Here is a 26,536-nt window from a genome sequence, read left to right as displayed (position 1 = left end):
CAGATGTGCAATGTGCAAGCAATTTTGACACTGATGGAGGAATGATGGGTGTCAGAATAAATGACAGGGGCTTCATAAATGTGGAGCCGGAGACGGTACAATTGTATTAGGAACCTTGTGTAATCGCATTGTGAAATGTGTGGCATTGTGATGTGTCACTTGTTTGCTACACTGTTGGTTTGCTCCACCACTGATTGGCAGCTGTGTACACTGTACATAGGCAGAAAGCTGCCAGTCTGTGATGGGCGCGTGGTTGGACTACCGTGCAGCAGATTTACTAATCCATTAGTGATAATCTGCTGATAAAACAGAACTTTACTGAAAGTACACTAAGCAGCCCAGTTAGTGGCACATTACTGGAATCAGGGTCTCTGCCCCTACGTTATGCTGCTCTCAGATTAGGTAACAAAAATCTGGTGACAGATTCCCTTTAAGTAAGGTTTCTCCACCCCGTGTGGAGTACATTGATTGATAAGTTGGGGCAGGTAATCAATAACCTCTCGAGCTGCCCTGATGGTGATGACTGACTGTCACATGCATGTTTCTTCTATAGAAAAGTGTTCCCGAGGTCTCCCTAATGGACTGCATCCGCCTCTTCACCAAGGAGGATGTTCTAGATGGGGATGAAAAGCCAGTAAGTGTCTCTGGTGATGCCCGATGTACAAAGGAGCATTTGCTTATGTGAATGTACAGTATGTGACAAACCCACAAGATTTCCAGTGCAAAGATAGACTGCGAACTTACCCGACTGTGAATGTCAGCCCGTACCCAGAGCGCAGAAGATACAGGCCAGATAGATATCACAGCAGGAGAGGTGTACGGGAGGGATTATACACAGCATGAGAGGTGTACGGGAGGGATTATACACAGCAGGAGAGGTGTACGGGAGGGATTATACACAGCAGAAGAGGTGTACGGGAGGGATTATACACAGCAGGAGAGGTGTACGGGAGGGATTATACACAGCAGGAGAGGTGTACGGGAGGGATTATACACAGCAGGAGAGGTGTACGGGAGGGATTATACACAGCAGGACAGGTGTATGGGAGGGATTATACACAGCAGGACAGGTGTATGGGAGGGATTATACACAGCAGGAGAGGTGTACGGGAGGGATTATACACAACAGGAGAGGTGTAAAGGAGGGATTATACACAGCAGGACAGGTGTACGGGAGGAATTATACACAGCAGGACAGGTGTACGGGAGAGATTATACACAGCAGGAGAGGTGTACGGGAGGGATTATACACAGCAGGAGAGGTGTACGGGAGGGATTATACACAGCAGGACAGGTGTACGGGAGGAATTATACACAGCAGGACAGGTGTACGGGAGAGATTATACACAGCAGGAGAGGTGTACGGGAGGGATTATACACAGCAGGAGAGGTGTACGGGAGGGATTATACACAGCAGGACAGGTGTATGGGAGGGATTATACACAGCAGGACAGGTGTATGGGAGAGATTATACACAGCAGGAGAGGTGTACGGGAGGGATTATACACAGCAGAAGAGGTGTACGGGACGGATTATACACAGCAGGAGAGGTGTATGGGAGGGATTATACACAGCAGGAGAGGTGTATGGAGGGATTCCAGCCTGGAATATAATATACACAGCAGGGCAGGTGTATGGAGGGATTCCAGCCCGCAATATAATATACACAGCAGGACAGGTGTATGGAGGGATTCCAGCCTGGAATATAATATACACAGCAGGACAGGTGTATGGAGGGATTATACACAGCAGGACAGGTGTATGGAGGGATTCCAGCCTGGAATATAATATACACAGCAGGACAGGTGTATGGAGGGATTCCAGCCTGGAATATAATATACACAGCAGGACAGGTGTATGGAGGGATTCCAGCCTGGAATATAATATACACAGCAGGACAGGTGTATGGAGGGATTCCAGCCTGGAATATAATATACACAGCAGGACAGGTGTATGGAGGGATTATACACAGCAGGACAGGTGTATGGAGGGATTATACACAGCAGGACAGGAGTATGGAGGGATTCCAGCCTGGAATATAATATACACAGCAGGACAGGTGTATGGAGGGATTATACACAGCAGGACAGGTGTATGGAGGGATTATACACAGCAGGACAGGAGTATGGAGGGATTCCAGCCTGGAATATAATATACACAGCAGGACAGGTGTATGGAGGGATTATACACAGCAGGACAGGTGTATGGAGGGATTATACACAGCAGGACAGGAGTATGGAGGGATTCCAGCCTGGAATATAATATACACAGCAGGACAGGTGTATGGAGGGATTATACACAGCAGGACAGGTGTATGGAGGGATTATACACAGCAGGACAGGAGTATGGAGGGATTCCAGCCTGGAATATAATATACACAGCAGGACAGGTGTATGGAGGGATTATACACAGCAGGACAGGTGTATGGAGGGATTATACACAGCAGGACAGGAGTATGGAGGGATTCCTGCCTGGAATATAATATACACAGCAGGACAGGTGTATGGAGGGATTATACACAGCAGGACAGGTGTATGGAGGGATTCCAGCCCGGAATATAATATACACAGCCATCTGTGTGCGCCAGATTCATCCTGCTGTGCAGTACTGGATGCCATACACAGTCTATGTTGTGCCCTGAATCTGCTCCTGTGGGAGAATATATCTCTTTATACATTGTTTACTTCATGATGCATTAAAGAAAAAAATCTGTATATTCAATCAAAATGATGCAAAGTAGATAATCAATATAATCCCATACAAATCCACCGTGCTCATGGGTGAGCAGTGTTAGGAAAGCTCCTTTTCTTCGGCGCTCTATTGGGAGACCCAGACGATTGGGTGTATAGCACTGCCTCCGGAGGCCACACAAAGCAATTACACTAAAAAGTGTAAGGCCCCTCCCCTTCTGGCTATACACCCCCAGTGGGATCACTGGCTCACCAGTTTTCTGCTTTGTGCGAAGGAGGTCAGACATCCACGCATAGCTCCACTGTTTAGTCAGCAGTAGCTGCTGACTATATCGGATGGAAGAAAAGAGGGCCCATATGGGGCCCCCAGCATGCTCCCTTCTTACCCCACTTGTGGTTTGTAAGGTTGAGGTACCCATTGCGGGTACGGAGGCTGGAGCCCACATGCTGTTTTCCTTCCCCATCCCCCTGGGGGGCTCTGAGGAAGTGGGATCTTACCGGCCACCAAGCCCTGAGGCCGGGCTCCATCCACAGACCCATAGAACCTGCTGGATGTGGAGCGGGAGTGCCGTTCAGGGACAAGGCCCTGCAACTTTCAGGTACTCTGTGTCCCCGTATGGCAGGCCACGCACACTCCAGGCTTGCTGGGTGTGCTAGTGCGCCGGGGACTGTAGCGCTGTGCGCTGGGCTTATAGTCCCCGCAGATTACTGGGGGACTTTATGTGTGTGGATCGCCGCGCCGACCGCCCCTGGAGCGGCGGCGCAGCTGCGACTTGTAGTGCGCCGGGGACGCGCCGACCGCGCTTTTACGGCGGCGGCGCTTCTAACTTTAGTCCCCGGTTTTTCTGCGGCCTAGCTCCGCTTCGTTAACGCCCCCCACCCTGTCAATCAGGGTAGGGGAGAGACGTTGTTCAATCGGCAGCGCCGAGGGCTGGAGCACGATTTACATGCTCCAGCCCTCTCACTGAGCACAGTAGGACACAGGCTTCGCGCTTTTTCTCTGTGCACGCCCTAGGCCCGCCCCCAGGCTTGCAGCTTCCCAGGACGCCGGCAGCCATTATACACATGCAGTCTGGCTGGAGAACGGACGCAGGCTCTGAGGGACCCAGGCTAAGGGTTTTCTGGCGACCACACACCCGCGCTAAGCGGGCGGTAAGCAGCACATACGTGCGGCCCCACTAGTTCCACAGTGTTATATTTGTGTAGACACTGTAAGGTCGCTTCTTGGCTGTACACCCTATATGCTTTGAGGAGACAACAGCATGTCATCCGCAAAACGCAAGGGTGCCAAGGCACGGGCTGTATAAACTGCTTGTACAGCATGTGGGGCTAATCTACCAGCAGGCTCCAACGACTCTCATTGTGTGCAATGTTCAGTCCCAGTGGCACTTCGTCAGCCAGAGCCTATTGTGGTGGTAGCCCAGGCAGAGACGCCTGTGAACCCTACCCCGGTGACGGGGACAGAATTTGCAGTCTTTGCTGATAAAATGTCTGTGACTATGACAAAAATCTTGGAGACCTTGCAGTCCAGGCCAGTTGCTCAGACCATGGACACCGCTGTGTCTATGTTCCCCGGCCCCCCTCAGCTGGAATTAATCCGTAATTCAAGGGGGTCCCAGGCATCACAGGCTGAGGGCTCTGACTCGGATGACAGTCCCAGTCCGCCTAAGCGAGCTCGCTGGGAGAGACCCTCCACGTCATCACGCGGATCAGGGTCTCAGCGAGAGGGGTCTCTATATGATGGCTCAGAGGTGGGTGATCAGGAGTCTTGTCCTGACGCCGCACTCAATTTGGATACGCCAGATGGTGACGCCATGGTAAATGACCTTATAGCGGCCATCAATAGGCTGTTGGATATTTCTCCCCCAGCCCCTTCTGCAGAGGAGGCAGCTGCACAGCAGGAGAAATTCCATTTCCTGTATCCCAAGCGTAAATTGAGTACTTTTCTGGACCACTCTGATTTCAGACAATCCATCCAGAAACACAATACTTATCCGGACAAGCGTTTTTCTAAACGCCTTAAGGATACACGTTATCCTTTTCCCCCTGACGTGGTCAAACGCTGGACCCAGTGTCCAAAGGTGGACCCTCCAATATCCAGGCTTGCAGCTAGATCCATAGTTGCAGTGGAGGATGGGGCTTCACTTAAAGATGCCAATGACAGACAGATGGACCTTTGGTTGAAAGCTGTCTATGAAGCTATCGGCGCGTCGTTTGCTCCAGCATTCGCGGCCGTGTGGGCGCTCCAAGCTATTTCAGCTGGTCTGGCACAGGTGGACTCTCTCATACGTCCAGCAGTGCCGCAAGTGGCGTCCCTAACTACGCAAATGTCTGCGTTTGCGACCTACGCTATTAATGCGGTACTGGACTCTACGAGCCGTGCCTCAATGGCATCCGCCAACTCTGTAGTTTTGCGCAGAGCCTTATGGTTAAAGGAATGGAAAGCAGATTCTGCTTCTAAAAAATGTTTAACCAGCTTGCCATTATCTGGAGACAGACTGTTTGGTGAGCAATTGGCGGAAATCATTAAACAGTCCAAAGGTAAGGACTCCTCCTTACCCCAGCCCAGATCAAGCAAACCCCCACAGAGGAAGTGGCAGTCAAAGTTTCGGTCCTTTCGAGGCTCGGGCAAGCCCCAATTCTCCTCGTCCAAAGGGACTCAGAAAGAGCAAAGGAGCTCTGATTCCTGGCGGGCTCACTCACGCCCCAAGAAAGCAACCGGAGGTACCGCTTCCAAGGCGGCTGCCTCATGACTTTCGGCCGCCTCCCTCCGCATCCTCGGTCGGTGGCAGGCTCTCCCGCTTTTGCGACATTTGGCTGCCACAGGTCAAAGACCGGTGGGTAACAGACATTTTGTCTCACGGGTACAGGATAGAGTTCAGTTCTCGTCCTCCGCCTCGGTTCTTCAGAACTTCCCCACATCCCGACCGAGCAGATGCCCTTCTGCAGGCGGTGAATTCTCTAAGAGCAGAAGGAGTGGTGGTCCCTGTTCCTCTTCAGGAACGAGGTCAAGGTTTTTACTCCAATCTCTTTGTGGTGCCAAAAAAGGACGGCTCATTCCGTCCTGTTCTGGACCTAAAACTGCTCAACAAGCATGTGAACGCCAGGCGGTTCCGGATGGAATCCCTCCGCTCAGTCATTGCCTCAATGTCTCAAGGAGATTTCCTAGCATCAATAGACATCAAGGATGCTTATCTCCACGTGCCGATTGCTACAGAGCACCAACGCTTTCTCCGCTTCGTGATAGGAGACGACCATCTTCAGTTCGTAGCTCTGCCATTTGGTCTGGCGACAGCCCCACGGGTGTTCACCAAGATCATGGCGGCAGTGGTAGCAGTCTTGCACTCTCAGGGACACTCTGTGATCCCTTACTTGGACGATCTACTGGTCAAGGCACCCTCTCAAGAGGCATGCCAACTCAGCTTGACTGTTGCACTGGAGACTCTCCAGACGTTCGGGTGGATCATCAACTTCTCAAAGTCAAATCTGTCACCGACCCAATCACTAACGTATCTTGGCATGGAGTTTCATACTCTCTCAGCGATAGTGAAGCTTCCGCTGGACAAGCAGCGGTCTCTACAGACTGGGGTGCAGGCTCTCCTTCAAAGTCAGTCGCACTCCTTAAGACGCCTCATGCACTTCCTCGGGAAGATGGTGGCGGCAATGGAGGCGGTTCCGTTTGCGCAGTTCCATCTGCGCCCACTTCAATGGGACATTCTCCGCCAATGGGACAGGAAGTCAACATCCCTGGACAGGAAAGTCTCCCTTTCCCAGACGGCCAAGGACTCTCTGCAGTGGTGGCTTCTTCCCACCTCATTATCACAGGGAAGATCCTTCCTACCACCGTCTTGGGCGGTGGTCACGACAGACGCGAGTCTGTCAGGGTGGGGAGCAGTTTTTCTCCACCACAGGGCTCAGGGTACGTGGACTCAGCAGGAGTCCACCCTTCAGATCAATGTTCTGGAAATCAGAGCAGTGTATCTTGCCCTATTAGCCTTCCAGCAGTGGCTGGAAGGGAGACAGATCCGAATTCAGTCGGACAACTCCACAGCGGTGGCATACATCAACCACCAAGGGGGGACACGCAGTCGGCAAGCCTTCCAGGAAGTCCGGCGGATTCTGATGTGGGTGGAAGCCACGGCCTCCACCATATCCGCAGTTCACATCCCCGGCGTAGAAAACTGGGAAGCAGACTTCCTCAGTCGCCAGGGCATGGACGCAGGGGAATGGTCCCTTCACCCAGACGTGTTTCAGGAAATCTGTCACCGATGGGGAAGGCCGGACGTCGACCTCATGGCGTCCCGGCACAACAACAAGGTCCCAACCTTCATGGCACGGTCTCGCGATCAAAGAGCTCTGGCGGCAGACGCCCTAGTGCAAGATTGGTCGCAGTTCCGGCTCCCTTATGTGTTTCCACCTCTGGCACTCTTGCCCAGAGTGCTACGCAAGATCAGATCCGATTGCAGCCGCGTCATACTCGTCGCCCCAGACTGGCCGAGGAGGGCGTGGTATCCGGATCTGTGGCGGCTCACGGTCGGCCGACCGTGGGCACTACCAGACCGACCAGACTTACTGTCCCAAGGGCCGTTTTTCCATCGGAATTCTGCGGCCCTGAACCTGACTGTGTGGCCATTGAGTCCTGGATCCTAGCGTCTTCAGGATTATCCCAAGGGGTCGTTGCCACCATGAGACAGGCTAGGAAGCCCACGTCCGCTAAGATCTACCACAGAACGTGGAGGATATTCTTATCCTGGTGCTCTGCTCAGGGAGTGTCTCCCTGGCCATTTGCATTGCCTACCTTTCTTTCTTTCCTGCAATCTGGGTTAGAAAAAGGTTTGTCGCTCGGCTCCCTTAAAGGGCAGGTCTCGGCGCTATCCGTCTTTTTTCAGAGGCGTTTGGCACGCCTTCCTAAGGTGCGCACGTTCCTACAGGGGGTTTGCCATATCGTACCCCCGTACAAGCGGCCGTTAGATCCATGGGATCTGAACAGGGTACTAGTTGCCCTCCAGAAGCCGCCCTTCGAGCCTCTGAAGGAGGTTTCACTTTCTAGACTATCACAGAAAGTGGCTTTTCTGGTAGCGATCACATCTCTTCGGAGAGTGTCTGAGCTAGCAGCGCTGTCATCCAAGGCTCCCTTCCTGGTCTTCCACCAGGACAAGGTAGTGCTGCGCCCCATTCAGGAGTTTCTCCCGAAGGTGGTATCCTCTTTTCATCTTAATCAGGATATCTCTTTACCTTCGTTTTGTCCTCATGCAGTTCATCGGTATGAGAAGGATTTACATTTGTTAGATCTGGTGAGAGCACTCAGAATCTACATTTCCCGCACGGCGCCCTTGCGCCGTTCGGATGCACTCTTTGTCCTTGTCGCTGGTAAGCGCAAAGGGTCGCAGGCTTCTAAGGCCACCCTGGCTCGATGGATCAAAGAACCAATTCTTGAAGCCTACCGTTCTGCTGGGCTTCCGGTTCCATCAGGGCTGAAGGCCCATTCTACCAGAGCCGTGGGTGCGTCCTGGGCATTGCGACACCAGGCTACGGCTCAACAGGTGTGCCAGGCAGCTACCTGGTCGAGTCTGCACACTTTCACCAAACATTATCAGGTGCATACCTATGCTTCGGCGGACGCCAGCCTAGGTAGAAGAGTCCTGCAGGCGGCAGTTGCCTCCCTATAGGGGAGGGCTGTCTTGCAGCTCTAACATGAGGTATTCTTTACCCACCCAGGGACAGCTTTTGGACGTCCCAATCGTCTGGGTCTCCCAATAGAGCGCCGAAGAAGAAGGGAATTTTGTTACTTACCGTAAATTCCTTTTCTTCTAGCTCTTATTGGGAGACCCAGCACCCGCCCTGTTGTCCTTCGGGATTTTTGGTTTGTTTGCGGGTACACATGTTGTTCATGTTGAACGGTTTTCAGTTCTCCGATGTTACTCGGAGTGAATTTGTTTAAACCAGTTATTGGCTTTCCTCCTTCTTGCTTTTGCACTAAAACTGGTGAGCCAGTGATCCCACTGGGGGTGTATAGCCAGAAGGGGAGGGGCCTTACACTTTTTAGTGTAATTGCTTTGTGTGGCCTCCGGAGGCAGTGCTATACACCCAATCGTCTGGGTCTCCCAATAAGAGCTAGAAGAAAAGGAATTTACGGTAAGTAACAAAATTCCCTTCATTATATGTCATAGAAAATACGAGCCTGTAAATGATCCTTGTCTTGTGGAAGGTGCATGTGTGTGAGATCTGAGCGTCTTCATCAATTCTTTCTTTTCCTTTATCAGACCTGCTGTAGGTGTAAAGCTCGGCGCAGATGCACCAAGAAGTTTACCATCCAGAAGTTCCCGAAGATCCTTGTATTGCGTATCCTTTCCAACCAAGTGTGCTCTGTTTGTTTGTGTACCTTTCTTGGTCCTATACTTGGCTTTACCCTGTAATTCCACATCTCAGTACATATTTGTGTCCCAGCCTGTCAGAGTACACATAGCGCCCCCTCCAGGCACACAATACCCGGCCGTTCTCCCATCATTAGCTCCTCATACCTGCCTTTTACTGTGTTTGTGCTATAGACACATGGATCACACACATAAGGATTGGTTTACAAAGAAACCCCCCTCATAAACTGTCCCTGACCTGATTGTGAGCTCATTTCCATCAGTACAGCTTTAGGGGTGCTTCACACACAGCGAGCTCGCTGCCGAGATCGCTGCTGAGTCACGGTTTTTGTGACGCAGCAGTGACCTCATTAGCGATCTCGCTGTGTGTGACACTGAGCAGCGATCTGGCCCCTGCTGCGAGATCGCTGCTCGCTACACACAGCCCTGGTTCGTTTTCTTCAAAGCCGCTCTCCTGCTGTGACACACAGATCGCTGTGTGTGACAGCAAGAGAGCGACAAATGAAGCGAGCAGGGAGCAGGAGCCGGCGTCTGACAGCTGAGGTAAGCTGTATCCAAGATAAACATCGGGTAACCAAGGTGGTTACCCGATATTTACCTTAGTTACCAGCATCTGCAGCTCTCACGCTGCCTGTGCTGCCGGCTCCGGCTCTCTGCACATGTAGCTGCTGTACACATCGGGTTAATTAACCCGATGTGTACAGCAGCTAGGAGAGCAAGGAGCCAGCGCTAAGCAGTGTGCGCGGCTCCCTGCTCTCTGCACATGTAGCTGCATTACACATCGGGTTAATTAACCCGATGTGTACTGTAGCTATGGTAGGAGAGCAAGGAGCCAGCGCTCAGTGTGCGCGGCTCCCTGCTCCCTGCACACACAGCTGTGCGCTGGTAACTAATGTAAACATCGGGTAACCATACCCGATGTTTACCTTAGTTACCAGTCTCCGCAGCTTCCAGACGGCAGCTCCGTGCAAGCGCAGCGTCGCTTGCATGTCGCTGCTGGCTGGGGGCTGTTCACTGGTCGCTGGTGAGATCTGCCTGTTTGACAGCTCACCAGCGACCATGTAGCGATGCAGCAGCGATCCTGACCAGGTCAGATCGCTGGTCGGATCGCTGCTGCATCGCTAAGTGTGAAGGTACCCTTAGGCTACTTTCACACATCCGGCTTGAGCTCTGCGACTCAATCCGGCTGTGCAAGCTATGCAACGGATGCGGTGAAAACACCGCATCCTTTGCATAAGTTTTTCCTGTGCGGCCAGTCCGGTTTTTGCCGCTTGCGGCATGCTACTGAGCATGCGCAGTGGCAAAAACCGCAAGCGGCGGCCGGATGCGGTTATTGCCGCATCGCACCGCATCCGGCCGCCATAGGCATGCATTGAAAAATGCGCCGCATCGGCCGAATGCGGCGCGATGCGGTTTTTTTTTTTTGCCGCACGAAAAAACGTGCCAGGCAACGTTCCATCCGGCCGCCGCATCGGCTAAATCTGCCGCATGCGGCAAAAACCGGACGGAACGCAAGGCCATGCGGCACAATGCGGCACTAATTAAAGTCTATGCAGGAAAATCGCAACCGGCAGCAAAAAAAAAACGGTTGCGATTTTCCTGCAAAGTGCCGGATTGTGCCGCATAGCAAAAACCGGAGGTGTGAAAGTAGCCTTAGAAGCCCCGGCTGATCACCTGTTATCACTGAGGGGAAATGTAGCTGCCCTTAAATTTCCCTTGCACGGAAGGAGGAAATGTATTAGATGTCAGCCATTATAACACACCAGGTCCTGCAAGGTTGAGCAAGGTCCATTAGAGCCATAGCCACTCTATTCACAGGCCGTCCAATAATCATCATCTATCATCTTTCCTCCATCCAGGACCCCCGGCATAACTCTTCAGTTTCTCAGAGTCCCAAGTCCTCAGCTTCGTGATAACCCCGTATTCAACATTGTCCTTCAGGTCATACATCCAGGATCACCTCCACAAATTACAGGTCACAGCGCTCCGAGTACTGAGGAACAGCAGGTTATTGTGAAGGGTTAAGAAAGCCTGTAACAACCCATGACACACTTTCCTACCCCTCACCCTATTTACCTGCAGGCTATTGTCTTGCCCTGTTTTTAGCTTTCTGCACATTTTGTTCCTTGACCCTTACTGACCCCAGATCTGAAAAGGTTCTCTGAAGGTCGCATCAGGAGCAGCAAGCTTTCTACATTTGTGAATTTCCCACTAAAAGATCTAGACTTGCGTGAATTCTCCTCAGAAAACAGCAGTAAGTGACCGTGCTTATATATATAGCAACAATATCACAGTATATGTTTATATATGTACTGCAATATGTCACCAGCTTGTTCTTTCCAGGCATAGGAGACTTGGTGCTGTCCTTAAGGCCAGGGCCACACGGGACACTATTGTGATCCTTGCATGATACTCAGCTCACGCTGGCAGCACAGCAGGAGCCGAGTGTCATGCGAGTGTCCATGCTACTGAGGTCTGACTGCGAGCGGACCTCAGCTGCGGGGGGCGGGCTGGCTCTGAGGAGGGGCGGGCTGGCTGAGAAGGGGCGGGCCTACACGGAGGAGGGGAGGGCGGGATTTATCTCCCTCTCTCCTCCATAGCCGGCTATTGCCATTCTCGTCCTGCACTCACGGTAAACCGGAGTACCGCGAGTGCAACGCAATTTTTCTCTCGCCCCATACACTTGAATGGGTGCAAGAGAAAGAGTCTCGCATTACAGTTGTAGCATGCTGCGATTGTTTTCTCGGTCCGATTAGGGCTGAGAAAATAATCGCTCATGGGTGCTGACACACAGGCTAATGTCCGAGTGAAATGCGATGTTTTATCGCACTCCACTCGCACCGATTTTCACGCCCTGTGGCTTAGGCCTAAAAGTGAGAGATGTCATACAAAATACTAGAGGTAGTTTGTGATGTGGGGTGTATTCATTTATACATCAACTAATCTGAAGTGCATACTTACTTATCATGTCTAAATTAGAATCTAGCTGTGGGAAATAAATTTATATGGCAAAAGTGCAAAGTGTATATATCAACATTAATATGAACTACCTAACATAAGGCGCAAAACAAGGAAGCCGCGGAGACATCATCACATGTTTCTCAATGCTGGCAGGTAAATAGCCAGGTCTTTCACCGGGAAGGAAAAACCACGGGAAGGGCAGTCTCCAGTCAAGGAAACCACCTATGTTGATCTCCCTAAGGTCAACCATCCTTACCTATAACATAAGGTGCAGTTAGAGACCATACAAAAAGTAAAAATATGCCCATTATGGTGTAACCTTGTATAGTGTATAAGGAAAAGGTATTAAGTTCAAAACCATCACTATGTGTCAGCATAAGAATAGTAGTACATACCAGGGACACCAGGGTTGCTCCCAACGCCCGTTTCGCCGTCTTTCTTAAGGGAAACCTGAGGATGGAAAGTATAGGTCTCCTATTTAAAGTGTTACGGCGCCAATAGAATCAAAAATGCACGGCCAAGCGGAGTCTGACGTCATATCCCGTCCCGAGGCCGTGCTAAGGGAGAGCACAGCCCAGGGGCAGGAAGTGACGCCTGTACAGTGTATGTGAGTGTCTGACAATGTGCCGAAGGGGAACACAAACTTGGGGGGAAGGGCGTATTAACAGTGACTGTGGTGATGAGAAATTGCCGGAAATGGCATGTGTTCTACTGTGGAACGCAGAAACCTGGAACAAAGTGCAGACTGGTATGTACTACTATTCTTATACTGACACATAGTGATGGTTTTGAACTTAATACCTTTTCCGTATACACTATACAAGGTTACACCATAATGGGCATATTTTTACTTTTTATATGGTATCAACTAATCTGAGTAAAGCTGAAGACTCTGTAAGGAAAGTTGTATTATCATCCTTACTATCAGGCATTGGGTGAAAAAATGTCCCATGAAACTCGATCATGTCAAAATCTTAAAAATTGCTCTTGTCTAGTGAGATATTAATTAAAATCTTATGTGTGTGTATTGTATCTATATTATATTGTATATTAAAACTATAAAACACACCTAACTGTAAAACTTGCACAGCAGAAAACAGGAGGAATATTTTTCGTACTAAATAAAGCATAAAGCCCAACTACAGACTACAGATTAGACAAACATCAGCCTGACCCACCATATCAATGTTTAGCTGACAGTAAGGGGTACTTTACACTCTGCGACATCGCTACCGATATATCGTCGGGGTCACGTCGTTAGTGACGCACATCCGGCGCCGGTAGCCACATTGCAGCGTGTAACACTAAAGAGCAACAATCGCAAAATCATTCCAAAACAGTGATCGTTGACATGTCGTTCATTTCCTTAATATCGCTGCTGCCACCGGTACGATGTTGTTCGTCGTTCCTGCGGCAGCACACATCGCTATGTGTGACACCGTGGGAACGACGAACATCTCCTTACCTGCCTCCACCGGCAATGAGGAAGGAAGGAGGTGGGCGGGATGTTACGTCCCGCTCATCTCCGCCCCTCCGCTTCTATTGGCCGGCCGCTTAGTGACGTCGCTGTGACGCCGAACGCACCTCCCCCTTGAGGGAGGGATTGTTTGGCAGTCACAGCGACGTCGCTGAACAGGTATGCGTGTGACGCTGCCGTAGCGATAATGTTCGCTACTAATGATGAGCGAGTACTAAAAAGCTCGGGTGCTCGAGGCTCGGGCCGAGCATCCCAAGATACTCGTGTACTCGGCCCGAGCACCGAGCCCAATGTTATCCTATGGGAGACCCGAGTATTTTTATGAAATGACCCCCGGCAGCATGTAGAAACCCTAAAAATGTCACAAAAGTCTCAGAAGAGTGCTCAAATGACATGGCAACAGCATGGGGAAGACCCCTTGAAGCATTTATCACTCAAAAGTCACAGCTGTGAACAATTTTGTCCGTTTTACGCCATTTTTATGGACTCACCAGAAAACCTTCCAAAATGACACCAAAATGAATTTTCATGGCGGAAATGTTAAGGGCACATACCCAATAGTGAGATAGAGCTGGTGTATGTTACTTTTGGAGATTACATGAAAGATTTTACGTGAAAACATTGTGTGGCACTTCGATGTCCCTGAGAAGAGACGTACATGAAGGCCTCTTGAGTCTAATGTGCCCATTTTGAGGAAGTGGGTCTATTGTAGTATAACCCATTGGCAGGGCAGCCAAAAATTGGGAGGCTCCACGTTGTCCCTGGATAGAGACGTGCATGAGGGCCTGTAAACCTGAAGTGCCCATTGTAAGGAAGTGGGTCTATTGTAGTATAGCCCTTTGGCAGGGCAGCCAAAAATTGGGAGGCTCCACGTTGTCCCTGGATAGAGACCCGTTAGGTTCTTAGTGCGTCCGTGCTTGCATTTAAAAACCGCACGTGTGTGCCTGTTGGTGGCAGCGTTCAGGTGCACTTGTGTGCGTTTTGCACAAACTTGGATATAACGCACAAGTCTAGTGAATACACATCAGCACAGCATTGCAAAATGCGCAAGGGCGTTGGCAACGAACAAGGAAGTGGACGTGATGGTGGTGCAGGCAGAGGCCGAGGTCGTGTGCAAGCTCTAATTTCGCCACAACAAAGGGCCACATCTACTCGCTCGCACGTCCTGTCCCAAATTCTTCGGGACCGCAGCAGTACACCGCTCTTGAACCAAGACCAGTGTCAACAGGTTGTTAGTTGGATAGCGGATAATGCTTCCAGTCAGATTGGCACCACCACAAACACTCTGTCTTCCACACGGTCAAGTGTCAGTAGCCGTGATACTGCACCGCACATTTCAGAACCTGATCCTCCTTCCTACCACCAGGCCGAGTACACGTCCACGGACATTACTGATCCCACACTTGGACACTCGGAAGAGCTGTTCACGTTTCCATTCGCACATTCTGGCCTCTTGCAAGCTCCCGTTGAAGTGGGCCATGACGAGATTGTATGTACAGATGCCCAAATATTTGAGCAGCCACGTTCTCACGAAGTTGGCAACGTGTCTCAACAAGGGGTGGACGATGATGAGACACAATTGTCAGGAAGTCAGGAGGAGGAGCAGGGTGCGGAAGAGGAAGACGACGTGGTGGATGATCCAGTAACTGACCCAACCTGGCAGGAGGATATGCAGAGCGAGGACAGCAGTGCACAGGGAGAGGGAGGCGTAGCATCCCAACAGGCAGTAAGAAGCAGGGTGGTGGCCCCAGGCAGACGTCAGGCAACCGTTCCCCGGAACAACAACACGACACAAGGTGCCTGTACAAATGTTAGGTCTTCCCGAGTCTGGCAGTTTTTTAAGTTGGCTCCAGATGATTCTAAAAAGGCCATTTGCAACACCTGCCATGCTAGCATTAGCAGGGGTACCAAAACTAGCAGCCTGACCACCACCAGCATGATCAGGCACATGTCAGCCAAGCACCCGACTTTGTGGAATGTACAACAGAGTCGAGGAGCAGTGCTTGCTGATGTCACTGCTACGTCTTCGCTTGTTGTGCATGCGAGCCAATCCCCTGTCCATGCTGCCCGCGAACAAGCCTCCTCCGGCCCTGCACCTGCAGTTGCCCAAGCAGAAATAACACCATCATCAAGCACGTCCTTGTCCCAGCGCAGCGTTCAGTTATCCATTCAGCAAACCTTTGAACGCAGGCGCAAATACACTGCCAACGCCCCACATGCCACACTTCTAAATGCTAACATTTCGCGACTGCTTGCGCTGGAAATGTTGCCTTTTAGGCTGGTGGAGACAGAAGCATTCCGCGACCTGATGGCGGCAGCTGTCCCACGTTACTCGGTCCCCAGCCGCCACTATTTCTCCCGGTGTGCCGTCCCCGCATTGCATAACCACGTGTCACAAAACATCACACGTGCCCTGAACAACGCTGTTTCAGCCAAAGTCCACCTAACCACAGACACGTGGACAAGTGTTTGTGGGCAAGGCCGCTACATCTCATTGACGGCACACTGGGTTAATATTGTGGAAGCTGGGACCCAGTCTGAGCGAGGGACAGAACACGTCCTTCCCACACCAAGTTTTGCAGGCCCTACCTCAGTCAGGGTTTCACCCACACTCTACAGCTTCGGAATGTCATGCTCCTCAGCCTCCTCCTTCTCCTGCGCATCCTCATCCACTTTAGCCTCCACACCAGTCCCAAGCTGGAAGTGTCGCGGGCGGAGGAGGGGACGCTGCGCTCTCCCACTGCTCGGGTCCGGCTGCCGCTGCTCTACGGCTGCTGCTGCTCGGTGGCTCGAGCGATGGCCGGATCCCGGGGACTCGAGCGGCGCTCCTCGCCCGTGAGTGAAAAGGGGTGGTTTGGGTTTTGGGGATATTGTCCGTGACGCCACCCACGGTTGTGGTGATTGTGTGGACACCACCGCTGCTCTGGACGGGGATCCCGGGAGCCTGTGACAGGGAGCAGCTTTGTTGTTATTTCTCCCCTCCGTGGGTAGGGGGGTTGGTTGTCCCGGGGCCCGGTGATGGGGTAGAGATGGATGACAGGCGGGTTGCGGGGCCTGATGAGGTGCAGGGTCGCAGGGGCAGCGCTGTGCCGCACGGCACGGAGGTACTCACTCAGCCCAATGATGATGACACAGTTCACGGTAAAACAAGCGGCTGGATGGACGGGTCCCTCGGACGGCTGCGGTTGTTCCTCCCTGCAGGTTAGTGATGACTGTCTCTCCCTGCACCTAAGTTCAGTGTTGGTAGCGATGGGTTCCCACCGGTAACCCGCTCCCCGACCTGGATATGGGCCGGAGGAGCCCCTTTTGCCCACAGGCGCTGGCCCTGGGAGACGGTTGCCCTTGGCGGTGGCGGTGTCTCCCCTTCACGGTTAGACGGTTGCCTTCTATCGGGACTTGGCTGTTTGGAAACCCGGAGGTTACCTTCACTAACGGATTTGGCAAATTCACGGCGACACCAAGCCTTGCCGGGATCCGAAAGGCCCCTGCCAATGGTGCTGGCTTCTCTTTGTATACCGGTCCGGTACCGCCGGGTCACCACCCGTCCACGGTCCTTACGGCAGACTCCAATCGGCCTCCACTGCAGACGGTCACCACATCCTGCCAACCTTGCTGTCCTGTCCGGGCCACACACCCGGACCAACTTCAGGCTCTTTGCTGTCACTTTTCTCCTCTCTCCTACTTTCCTCCTTCCACTTCCTTAGCTTAACTCTCACTGCCTGTGTTTTCCCTCCTCCAGGACTGTGAACTCCTTGGTGGGTGGAGACCAACCGCCTGGCTCCACCCCCTGGTGTGGACAACAGCCCCTGGGGAAGGCAACAAGGATTTTGTGTTTTGACTATGATGTGCCTGCAGGGAGTGTGGGGTGTGTAAGTGTTGTGCTCTGTGGCCCCTGGCTTGTCCAGGGCGACACAGAAGCACTGCCTCGGCGAAGCGGCAACAGGCTGTGCTGAAGCTAATCTGCATAGGTGACAAACCCCACAATGCAGAAGAGATGTGGACAGCTCTGAAACAGCATGCAGATCACTGGCTCACACCTCTGAACCTAAAGCCAGGAAAGGTTGTGTGTGACAATGGCCGGAACCTGGTGGCGGCTTTGAGGCGAGGCCAGCTGGCACATGGTCCATGCGTGGCCCATGTGCTCAACCTCGTGGTTCAGCGGTTTCTAAAGTCATACCCAGAGCTGTCTGATCTGCTGGTAAAAGTTCGCCGTCTGTCTGCACATTTTCGAAAGTCACCTACTGCTTCAGCCGGCCTTGCCGGCTTTCAGCGCCATTTGCATCTTCCGGCTCACAGACTGGTGTGTGATGTCCCCACGCGTTGGAATTCAACTCTGCACATGTTGGTCAGGATATGTGAGCAGAAGAGGGCAGTTGTTGAGTACCTGCATCACCTAAGCCGTCGGGAAATGGGTCAAACTCCACACATAACACCTGAGGAGTGGAGATGGATATCCGACCTATGTACCATCCGCCAAAACTTTGAGGACTCCACCAAGATGGTGAGCGGCGATGACGACATTATTAGTGTCACCATACCGCTTCTCTGCCTTCTAAAATGGTCTCTGCTCAAAAACAAACATGATGCATTGCAGGCGGAGCGTGATGAGTTGGAGCAAGAAACAGTAGTGGGTGTGGGTGATAACACACAGCCCAGCCTCGTCTCATCACAACGTGCAGTGGAGGACTATGACGAGAAGGAGGATGAAGACATGGAGCAACTCTCCGGCCAAATTGAGGATATGACATGCAGTCATATCCTCGGTTCAGCGTGGCTGGCGAGAGGACAGGGTAGATGATGATGAGGAGGAGGAGGACAGCATGTTCAGTCATCGTGTTGGTCAGGATACTGAAGTGATGGCTGTTAAGAGTCTGGCACACATGGCTGACTTTATGGTAAGCTGCCTGTCTGGTGACCCTCGCGTTAAGAACATCTTGGCCGACAATCATTACTGGTTGGTAACACTGTTAGACCCACGCTAAAAGGAGAACTTTATGTCTCTTATTCCTGAGGCGGAGAGGTCAGGCAAAATGCAGCAGTTCCAGAAGCCCATAGTCACGGAAGTAGGCAAAGCATTCCCCTCACAAAACGCTAGCGGCATAGGTCAGGAATCAGTGGACAACCAAGGCGTACAGCCAAGAGGGGCACAAGTCCAATCCGCCAGAGGTGGGGGAACAGTCTTTAAGATGTGGGACAGTTTTCTCAGCCCCTCACATACCACAGCCCCTGAGGTGCGGGGTAGTGGCACAAGAAATCCTATGTTTGCCCAGATGCTTAAGGAGTACCTTGCAGATCAAACAACTGTACTCCGACATTCCTCTGTGCCTTACAATTTAATGGGTATCCAAGCTGGACACGTGGCATGAATTGGCTCTCTACGCCTTGGAAGTCCTGGCCTGCCCTGCCGCTAGCGTTTTGTCAGAGCGTGTTTTTAGTGCCGCAGGTGGAATCATTACAGATAAACGCACCCGCCTGTCAACTGTAAATGCTGACAGGCTGACTCTGATCAAGATGAACAAGGGTTGGATTGGGCCAGACTTCACCACACCACCAGCAAATGACAGCGGAATTTAAAGTTTGTAACGGGAATTTGCCATGTACCTCCACTCACCCATGGGTACACACTTCTGGACTTTGGTTAATTGCTGGACTGCTCCTCCTTCTCCTCATGCGCCATCATGATGACCGTTACAATAGTTAGGCCGTTGTTTCAGGTATACCCCCAGTGGTAAATTTTTTCGCCCATTCTTTCAGAATGGGCATTACAACGACAGGAGACCCGCTCCTTTGCAATGGGAACAATGTTTTGAGGCCCTCATGCACATCTCTATCCAGGGACAATGTGGAGCCTCACAATTTTTGGCTGCCCTACCTAAGGGCTATACTACAATAGACCCACTTCCTTACAATGGGCACTTCAGGTTTACAGGCCCTCATGCACGTCTCTATCCAGGGACAATGTGGAGCCTGACGCTGCCACCGACAGGCACACACGTGCGGTTTTTAAATGCAAGCACGGACGCACTAAGAACCTAACAGGTTTTTAGGAGCGACAATTACTGAGAAGTCTGACACTATCTGGACTGTTTTAGACTGTGTACACCAGCCCCAGATATGATGAAGGCTGGTATACGGTCACCACTAGGAATGGCTATATACCCTGCCTGCCTGCCTGTATACTACTACAATAGTCCTGACAAGGACTCTTCTGGTCACTAGCCTGTATTCCGACCTGGCTATACCCTGCCTGTATACAGCAACAATAGTCCTGAGAAGGACTCTGCTCCTGTACTCCGACCTGGCTATACCCTGCCTGCCTGTATATAACTATAATAGTCCTGAGAAGGACTTCTGGTCACACTGTTTGCAGCCCTGCTACGGAAATAACTATAAAGGGCCACAAACCTTTCCCTGAAGCAGCAACACTCTCCCTGCACTGACTGTCTAGATCGCTGTGTGCAGAGCACAGCGCGCCCGCCGGTATAAAGGCTCGGTCACGCTGTGCAGGCCGGCCAATCACTGCAATTCCACGACTAACAGGGCTGTGGCATTGCAGTGGTCTGCCAGCCAATCCCTGCATGAGGGCTGGCTCTCAAAAGAGCGCCAACATGCAGCGATGAAGACCACGAGTACAGCACGAGTATCGCGAGATTACTCGGTCCCCGCCGAGTAGCCCGTGTACAATGATACTCGTGCGAGTACCGAGTAGTAACAAGCATACTCGCTCATCACTATTCGCTACGGCAGCAATCACCACATATCGTTTCAACGACGGGGTCGGGTGCTATCGCATGCGACATCGCTAGCAATTGCTAGTGATGTCGCAGCGTGTAAAGTACCCCTTATGCGAATGAGGAGTAAAGGCCAGATAATTGTCCAGGACGGGTCTGTGAGTAGCTGTCTCATGGAGACCACCAGAGTGCTCAACACTAAGGTGTACGGGGGCTTAATAATGTCTTACATGTGATTACTGCTAGTGGGCTACATTTCGGGGGGAGGGACACACCAGCAGCAAAGCATGAAAATACACTGATCAGATCAGCCGTCATGTGCAAGGAAAGATGCAGGCTCGGTGGGTGAGCTCGGATCACAGGCAGGGACATGACCTAGGACATAAATATACATCAAAGATCGTGCAGGGATTAAATTGTTTTAGTTAGCATGAAAATAGGCAAGTTTGCAATTGACTTGTTTCTTCTTTCTTCTCTCATTCTCCCGCTGTGAGAGCTTTTAACTGTCATAATGTAGAGCTGGTTTCCACTGAGATCGCCCACAGACTCTTCCCACTGGAGTGTGCACAATGGTCACATTCCTGGAGAAGGGTTAACTCTTAAAATTCCAGTCAGCTCTCTCCAGTGCATTGATTTTTATACAGTAGTTAGCCCACATTCACACATCCGGCATTTCGCCGGATCCAGCACACATGCAGTACAGTACATTCATTTACAGTGGAAGCGCAACACCATGCGGACAAATGTGGTTGTGCATGAAGCACACAACTGCATGGTGTTGAGCTTCCACTGTAAATGTACTGTACTGCATGCATGCCGAAATGCCGGATGTGTGAATGTGTGAAACGGGCCTTAGCTGCTCACTTCCCTCCCTCCCCTTCAGGCTCCTAGTTTGTTATCAGTCTTGGGAAATCAGCAGCCACACCTTCCAGAACAAGTCTCCTTATCACTACTCTCACTTTCCTGAATTGTGTGTTTGTTCAAATGCAGTTATCTTTATATGCAAATAAAGTGATAACAGTGTAGACCTAAAGGCCCCATCACACTAAGCAACATCGCTAGCAACATCGCTAGCAACATCGCTGCTAACGAACAACTTTTGTGACGTAGCAGCGATGTTGCTAGCGATGTTGCTGTGTGTGACATCCAGCAACAACCTGGCCCCTGCTGTGAGGTCATTGGTTGTTGCTGAATGTCCTGGGCCATTTTTTAGTTGTTGCTGTCCCGCTGTGAAGCACAGATCGCTGTGTGTGACAGCGAGACAGCAACAACTAAATGTGCAGGCAGCAGGAGCCGGCTTCTGCGGACACTGGTAACCACAGTAAACATCGGGTAACCAAGAAGCCCTGTCCTTGGTTCCCCGATATTTACCTTCGTTACCAGGCTCCGCCGCTCTCATCTGTCAGTGCCGGCTCCTGCTCTGTGCACAAGTAGCTGTAGCATGCACACATCGGGTAATTAACCCCATGTGTGCTGTAACTAGGAGAGCAAGGAGCCAGCGCTAAGCGGTGTGCGCTGCTTCCTGCTCTGTGCACATGTAGCTGCAGCACACATCGGGTAATTAACCCGATGTGTGCTGTAACTAGGAGAGCAGGGAGCCAGCGCTAAGTGGTCTGCTCTCTGCACGTGTAGCTGCGTGCGCTGGTAACCAAGGTAAATATCGGGTTGGTTACCCGATATTTACCTTAGTTACCAAGCGCAGCATCGCTTCAGTGCGTCGCTGGGGGCTGGTCACTGGTTGCTGGTGACAGCTCACCAGCAACCCGTGTAGCCATGCTCCAGGGATCCCTGCCAGGTCAGGTTGCTGGTGGGATCGCTGGAGCGTCTGACTGTGTGACCTCTCACCAGCAACCTCCTAGCAACTTATCAGCGATCCCTATCAGGTTGTATCGTTGTTGGGATCGCTGGTAAGTTGTTTAGTGTGACGGTACCTTAAGGCCCAGTCACACTAAACAACTTACCAGCAATCCCAACAACGATACAACCTGATAGGGATCGCTGGTAAGTTGCTAGGAGGTTGCTGGTGAGATGTCACACTAAGCGACGCTCCAGCGATCCCACCAGCAACCTGACCTGGCAGGGATCCCTGGAGCGTCGCTACACGTGGAAGTATGCTGCGCTTGGTAACTAAGGTAAATATTGGGTAACCAAACCGATATTTACCTTGGTTACCAGCGCACACCGCTTAGCGCTGGCTCCCTGCACACCTAGCCAAGTAGACATCGGGTTAGTTACCCGATGTGTACTCTGCTACGTGTGCAGGCTGAGGCAGCAGGGAGCCGGTTTCTGAGGACGCTGGTAATCACGGTAAACATTGGGTAACCAAGATTTACCTTCGTTACCAGCGTCCGCCGCTCTCAGCTGTCAGTGCCGGCTCCCTGCTCTCTGCACACGTAGCTGGAGTACACATCGGGTAATTAACCCGATGTGTACTGTGGCTAGGAGTGCAAGGAACAGGGAGCCGGCACTTGCAGTGTGAGAGCGGCAGACGCTGGTAACGAAGGTAAATATCGGGTAACCAAGGTAAGGGCTTCTTGGTTACCCGATGTTTACCGTGGTTACCAGCCTCCGCAGAAGCCGGCTCCCTGCTCACTGCACATTTAGTTGTTGCTCTGTCGCTCTCACACACAGCGATCTGTGCTTCACAGCGGGACAGCAACAACTAAAAAATGGCCCAGGACATTCAGCAACAACCAGCGACCTCACAGCAGGGGCCAGGTTGTTGCTGGATGTCACACACAGCAACATTGCTAGCAAGTTGTGCTTTAGCAGCCATGTTGCTAGCGATGTTGCTTAGTGTGACGGTACCTTAAAGGCCCAGTCACACACAACGACTTACCAGCGATCCCGAAAACGATGCGACCTGATAGGGATTGCAGGTAAGTCGCTGGGAGGTCGCAGGTGAGATGTCACAGAGTCAGATCTTACCAGCGATGCAGGAACAATACAGGTCACAGTAGCGACCTGTATAACGATCTCAGCAGTCACTGTGACCCTGTCACACAGTGTCAAACACAGTGATGTGTCCTGCCCAGAGGACATCGCCTTTGAAGAAAATGGCCTGGACCATTCTGCAACGACTAGAGATCTCACAGCAGGGGCCTGATCGCTGGTAGGTGTCACACATAACGAGCGCTAACGGGATCGCTACTGCGTCACAGAAACCGTGCCTCAGCTGCGATCTCGCTAGCGATCTCGTTATGTGTGATGGTACCTTAAGAGCAAACACTGACAGGCTGTTAATGTGTAGAAGGAGGAAAAAGCTCTTGGATTCAAAGAGGATGTCCCCATACTGTCTTCAAGTCAAGGCCCTTAGGATGGGACATTGATGTAGAAGGTGATTTTAATCCACATAATGTCCCTATGTCAGCGTTAAGCCCCCGTCACATTTAGCGACTTACTAGCGATCCCGAAAACAATGTGACCTGATAAGGATCGCTGGTAAGTCGCTGGGAGGTCGCTGCTGAGATGTCACACAGCCAGACCTCACCAACGACTCAGTAACGATACAGGTCGCAGTAGCAACCTGTATAACGATCTCTGCTGTCATTGGGACCCTGTCACATAGTGTCAAACAGCGATGCGTCCTGCCCAGCAAGACATCGCCTTGGAAGAAAATAAACCAGAACAGTGTGTAACGATCAGCGACCTCACAGCAGGGGCCAGGTCGCTGCTCAGTGTCACACATAACGAGATCGCTGGTGAGACCCCTATTACGTCACAAAATCTGTGACTCAGCAGCAATCTCGCTAGCGATCTCGTTATGTGAGAAGTACCCCTTAGACATCCAGGGCTTAGAAGCGAGTCTGCTGTGCTGTGACCACAGGGCCTGTCTCTTCATCAGTTACTGAGTAAAGTGCATTAGAAATGACCTGTTGGTAGTTTTATCTGCAACTTGTGTAATGGTTCCTAAAATGTTGTGGTCTCTTTACAGCTCACGCAACCTATAATTTATACGCTGTGTCCAATCACTCGGGTACTACCATGGGAGGACATTATACAGCTTACTGCAAAAGCCCCAACAATGGAGAGTGGCACACTTTTAATGACTCAAGGTAATTATCAAGCTATTTGTCTAGAAAAGTGAAGGTAACATCCGGATTTGTCACTATTATGTAGATAATATGCTTAATATACTGTATATTACATGAAACACCAAGGTGCAATGACTTTCCCTACTAATCAGTGAAACAGTGCCTCCTAGTGGCTAATGATTGCAACTTTTCTTTTACACACAGTTCTAACCCTAAACTGTGGATCACTAATCAATTGTCACTTCCTTTTTCTTTTTTGTTTTTTTTCAGGGTCACGGCAATGTCTTCCAGCCAGGTCCGGAGCAGTGACGCTTATGTACTATTTTATGAGCTATCGGGACCGTCCTCCAGAATGTAGAATGACAACCAGTTATACCTGGAGAGAAATGACAAGTAAACCTACAAAGAGGCTCACACATAGACCTACACGTATACCGCAGTGAGCAACAAGACGTACACCAGCATTACATTCACTCACCAGGTGCCTTACCTGCACAGCCAAAAAAGCAGTAGGATCGTCGCCTTAAACTGGGTCTGAGTGACAGTGGACGGACAACAATGCCAGAAAGACTTCACTATCCAGGCAAGAGAAAGTCGCTTTGGCTACTGAAGAAATAAAATGTGATATTTAGCGCTGGATACTGTGTGCAGAGCAGCGTTGTTCTGCACAGACACCATGCTGTTGCTGCGGCTCCCTTCGGGTGTCGGCAGAAGAATCTTCAGACTTCATTGACATCGTATTTAATATCATTCTCAGGAAAGCTTCTTTATGTGACGAACATCTCGTTAATGTGAGACCCCCTCATTGTTATTATTTGGGGCTATCTTATTTACAGGAAGTGTTCATTTATTAAATGGTGGCTCCTACAGCGATAAAAGGTCTTTCAAGAACCACAGTGGAGGGGCGCCGCCGGAAGGAATCAGAATTATGGTCACTGGTGTAAATAGTAATGCCGATTTGATGTGATGTGTGTTTTTACGATATGGACTGGAGCCCTCAGCTCAGGACATAATGAAGTTATTTGATTCAGTATGTAGCGTGGAAAAAGTGACCACTCGTAACGTCACTCCAGCCAGTCTCTGACAGTTTCTGGGGTTCCCGTAAGGTGGAAATGTGGGCGTCTTAGGAACAAAATTATTTATGCACTGCTTAAGCGTTGTGTGGCATCCACAACAGTGTTATATAGTCAGACTGGAGACAAAACCAGCTCTTTATTTTTTGCAAATTTTTATTGTATGTTTTTATGTATGAGGAAGCGCAGTGTAGTTTGCAGTCATATTTATTCTTAAACGTGAAGCAATAGACGTGAATGACCAGTTTACTTACATACCTGACATCAAAGATCAAGAGTGAAGAGTTAGACACTGAAGCCGCCGGTGTGAACGTACCGGGCAGAGGATCCTATAGTTCTGGCAAATGTTCCCTATTAAGGTCCTTCTTTTATGTAGGCCAATAATGTTTGTCTTGATTGTAAAGATGGCAGTCATCAGTTGGCAAATAAGCAGCTAATTGTTCTTCAGCATTTTGTATGTGATCAAAAATGTTTGTTTTTGTTAGGAGCACATGCGTCTAGGTAAACGGCAGATGTGCTGCTGACGAGGTGCAACCAATTTTGGTAAGAAATGATTGCATTGACCTGTTTAAAGAGGACCAACCACCAGAATTTTCCTATATAAACTAAAGCCAGTGCTATACTGGCACTATCATGCTGATTCTATACATACCTGTAGTTGTGAGATCGGATGTATACTTACTGAAATTTAGGCAAGTAAAGTTTGTGAAATGCACTGTTATTGGATTGATAGCAACTACAGAATATCTAATAGGTGGGTCGGGTTTTGCTATTCCTGCTCCTGTCTGCATGTCCTTCGTCCCTCCTGTCTCTGTTATTGCAGGGGGAGGAAGGACAGCCAGGGATGGGAATAACTAGCAAAACCTGACTTCCTATTATATATTCTGTATCTGCTATCAATCAAATAACAGCGCATTTCACAAACTTTACTTGCCTATATTTCAGAAATTATACATCCGATCTCACAACTAAAGGTATGTATAGAATCAGCCTGATAGTGCCAGTATAGCACTGGCTATAGTTTATATAGGAAAATCCTGGTGGGTGGTGCACTTTAAAGTCTTCAAACAAGCGCTGATCAATTAGTTATATTGATGTACTGGTGTGTTATGGGCAGAAATCTTACTCGACCTCAAGCCAGAGGATGTCCTTGTGTAATGACTATTAGTTACGACTTCTTCTTTTCTACCATATGT

The 26,536-nt window shown here is 50.6% G+C and overlaps 1 protein-coding gene across 3 annotated transcripts in view; it reads left to right on the top strand.

Annotated features, from left to right (window-relative positions):
* The window catches only part of USP2 (ubiquitin specific peptidase 2), a 204,248-nt gene extending 178,307 nt beyond the window's left edge, over window positions 1–25,941 (top strand). For all 3 annotated transcript variants that reach the window (XM_075327576.1, XM_075327577.1, XM_075327578.1), the window contains 5 exons: window positions 554–634; window positions 8,954–9,032; window positions 11,211–11,318; window positions 24,168–24,288; window positions 24,538–25,941. In XM_075327576.1, coding sequence (XP_075183691.1) covers window positions 554–634; window positions 8,954–9,032; window positions 11,211–11,318; window positions 24,168–24,288; window positions 24,538–24,625 — 477 coding nt within the window. In that variant the 3' untranslated portion in view covers window positions 24,626–25,941. The remainder of the gene's footprint in view (window positions 1–553; window positions 635–8,953; window positions 9,033–11,210; window positions 11,319–24,167; window positions 24,289–24,537) is intronic.
* Window positions 25,942–26,536: the final 595 nt, after the last annotated feature.

The sequence above is a fragment of the Anomaloglossus baeobatrachus genome, chromosome 11 (assembly GCF_048569485.1).
Source record: "Anomaloglossus baeobatrachus isolate aAnoBae1 chromosome 11, aAnoBae1.hap1, whole genome shotgun sequence".
In the NCBI taxonomy this organism is placed as follows: Eukaryota; Metazoa; Chordata; class Amphibia; order Anura; family Aromobatidae; genus Anomaloglossus; species Anomaloglossus baeobatrachus.
This window is presented reverse-complemented; position numbering and strand designations above follow the sequence as displayed.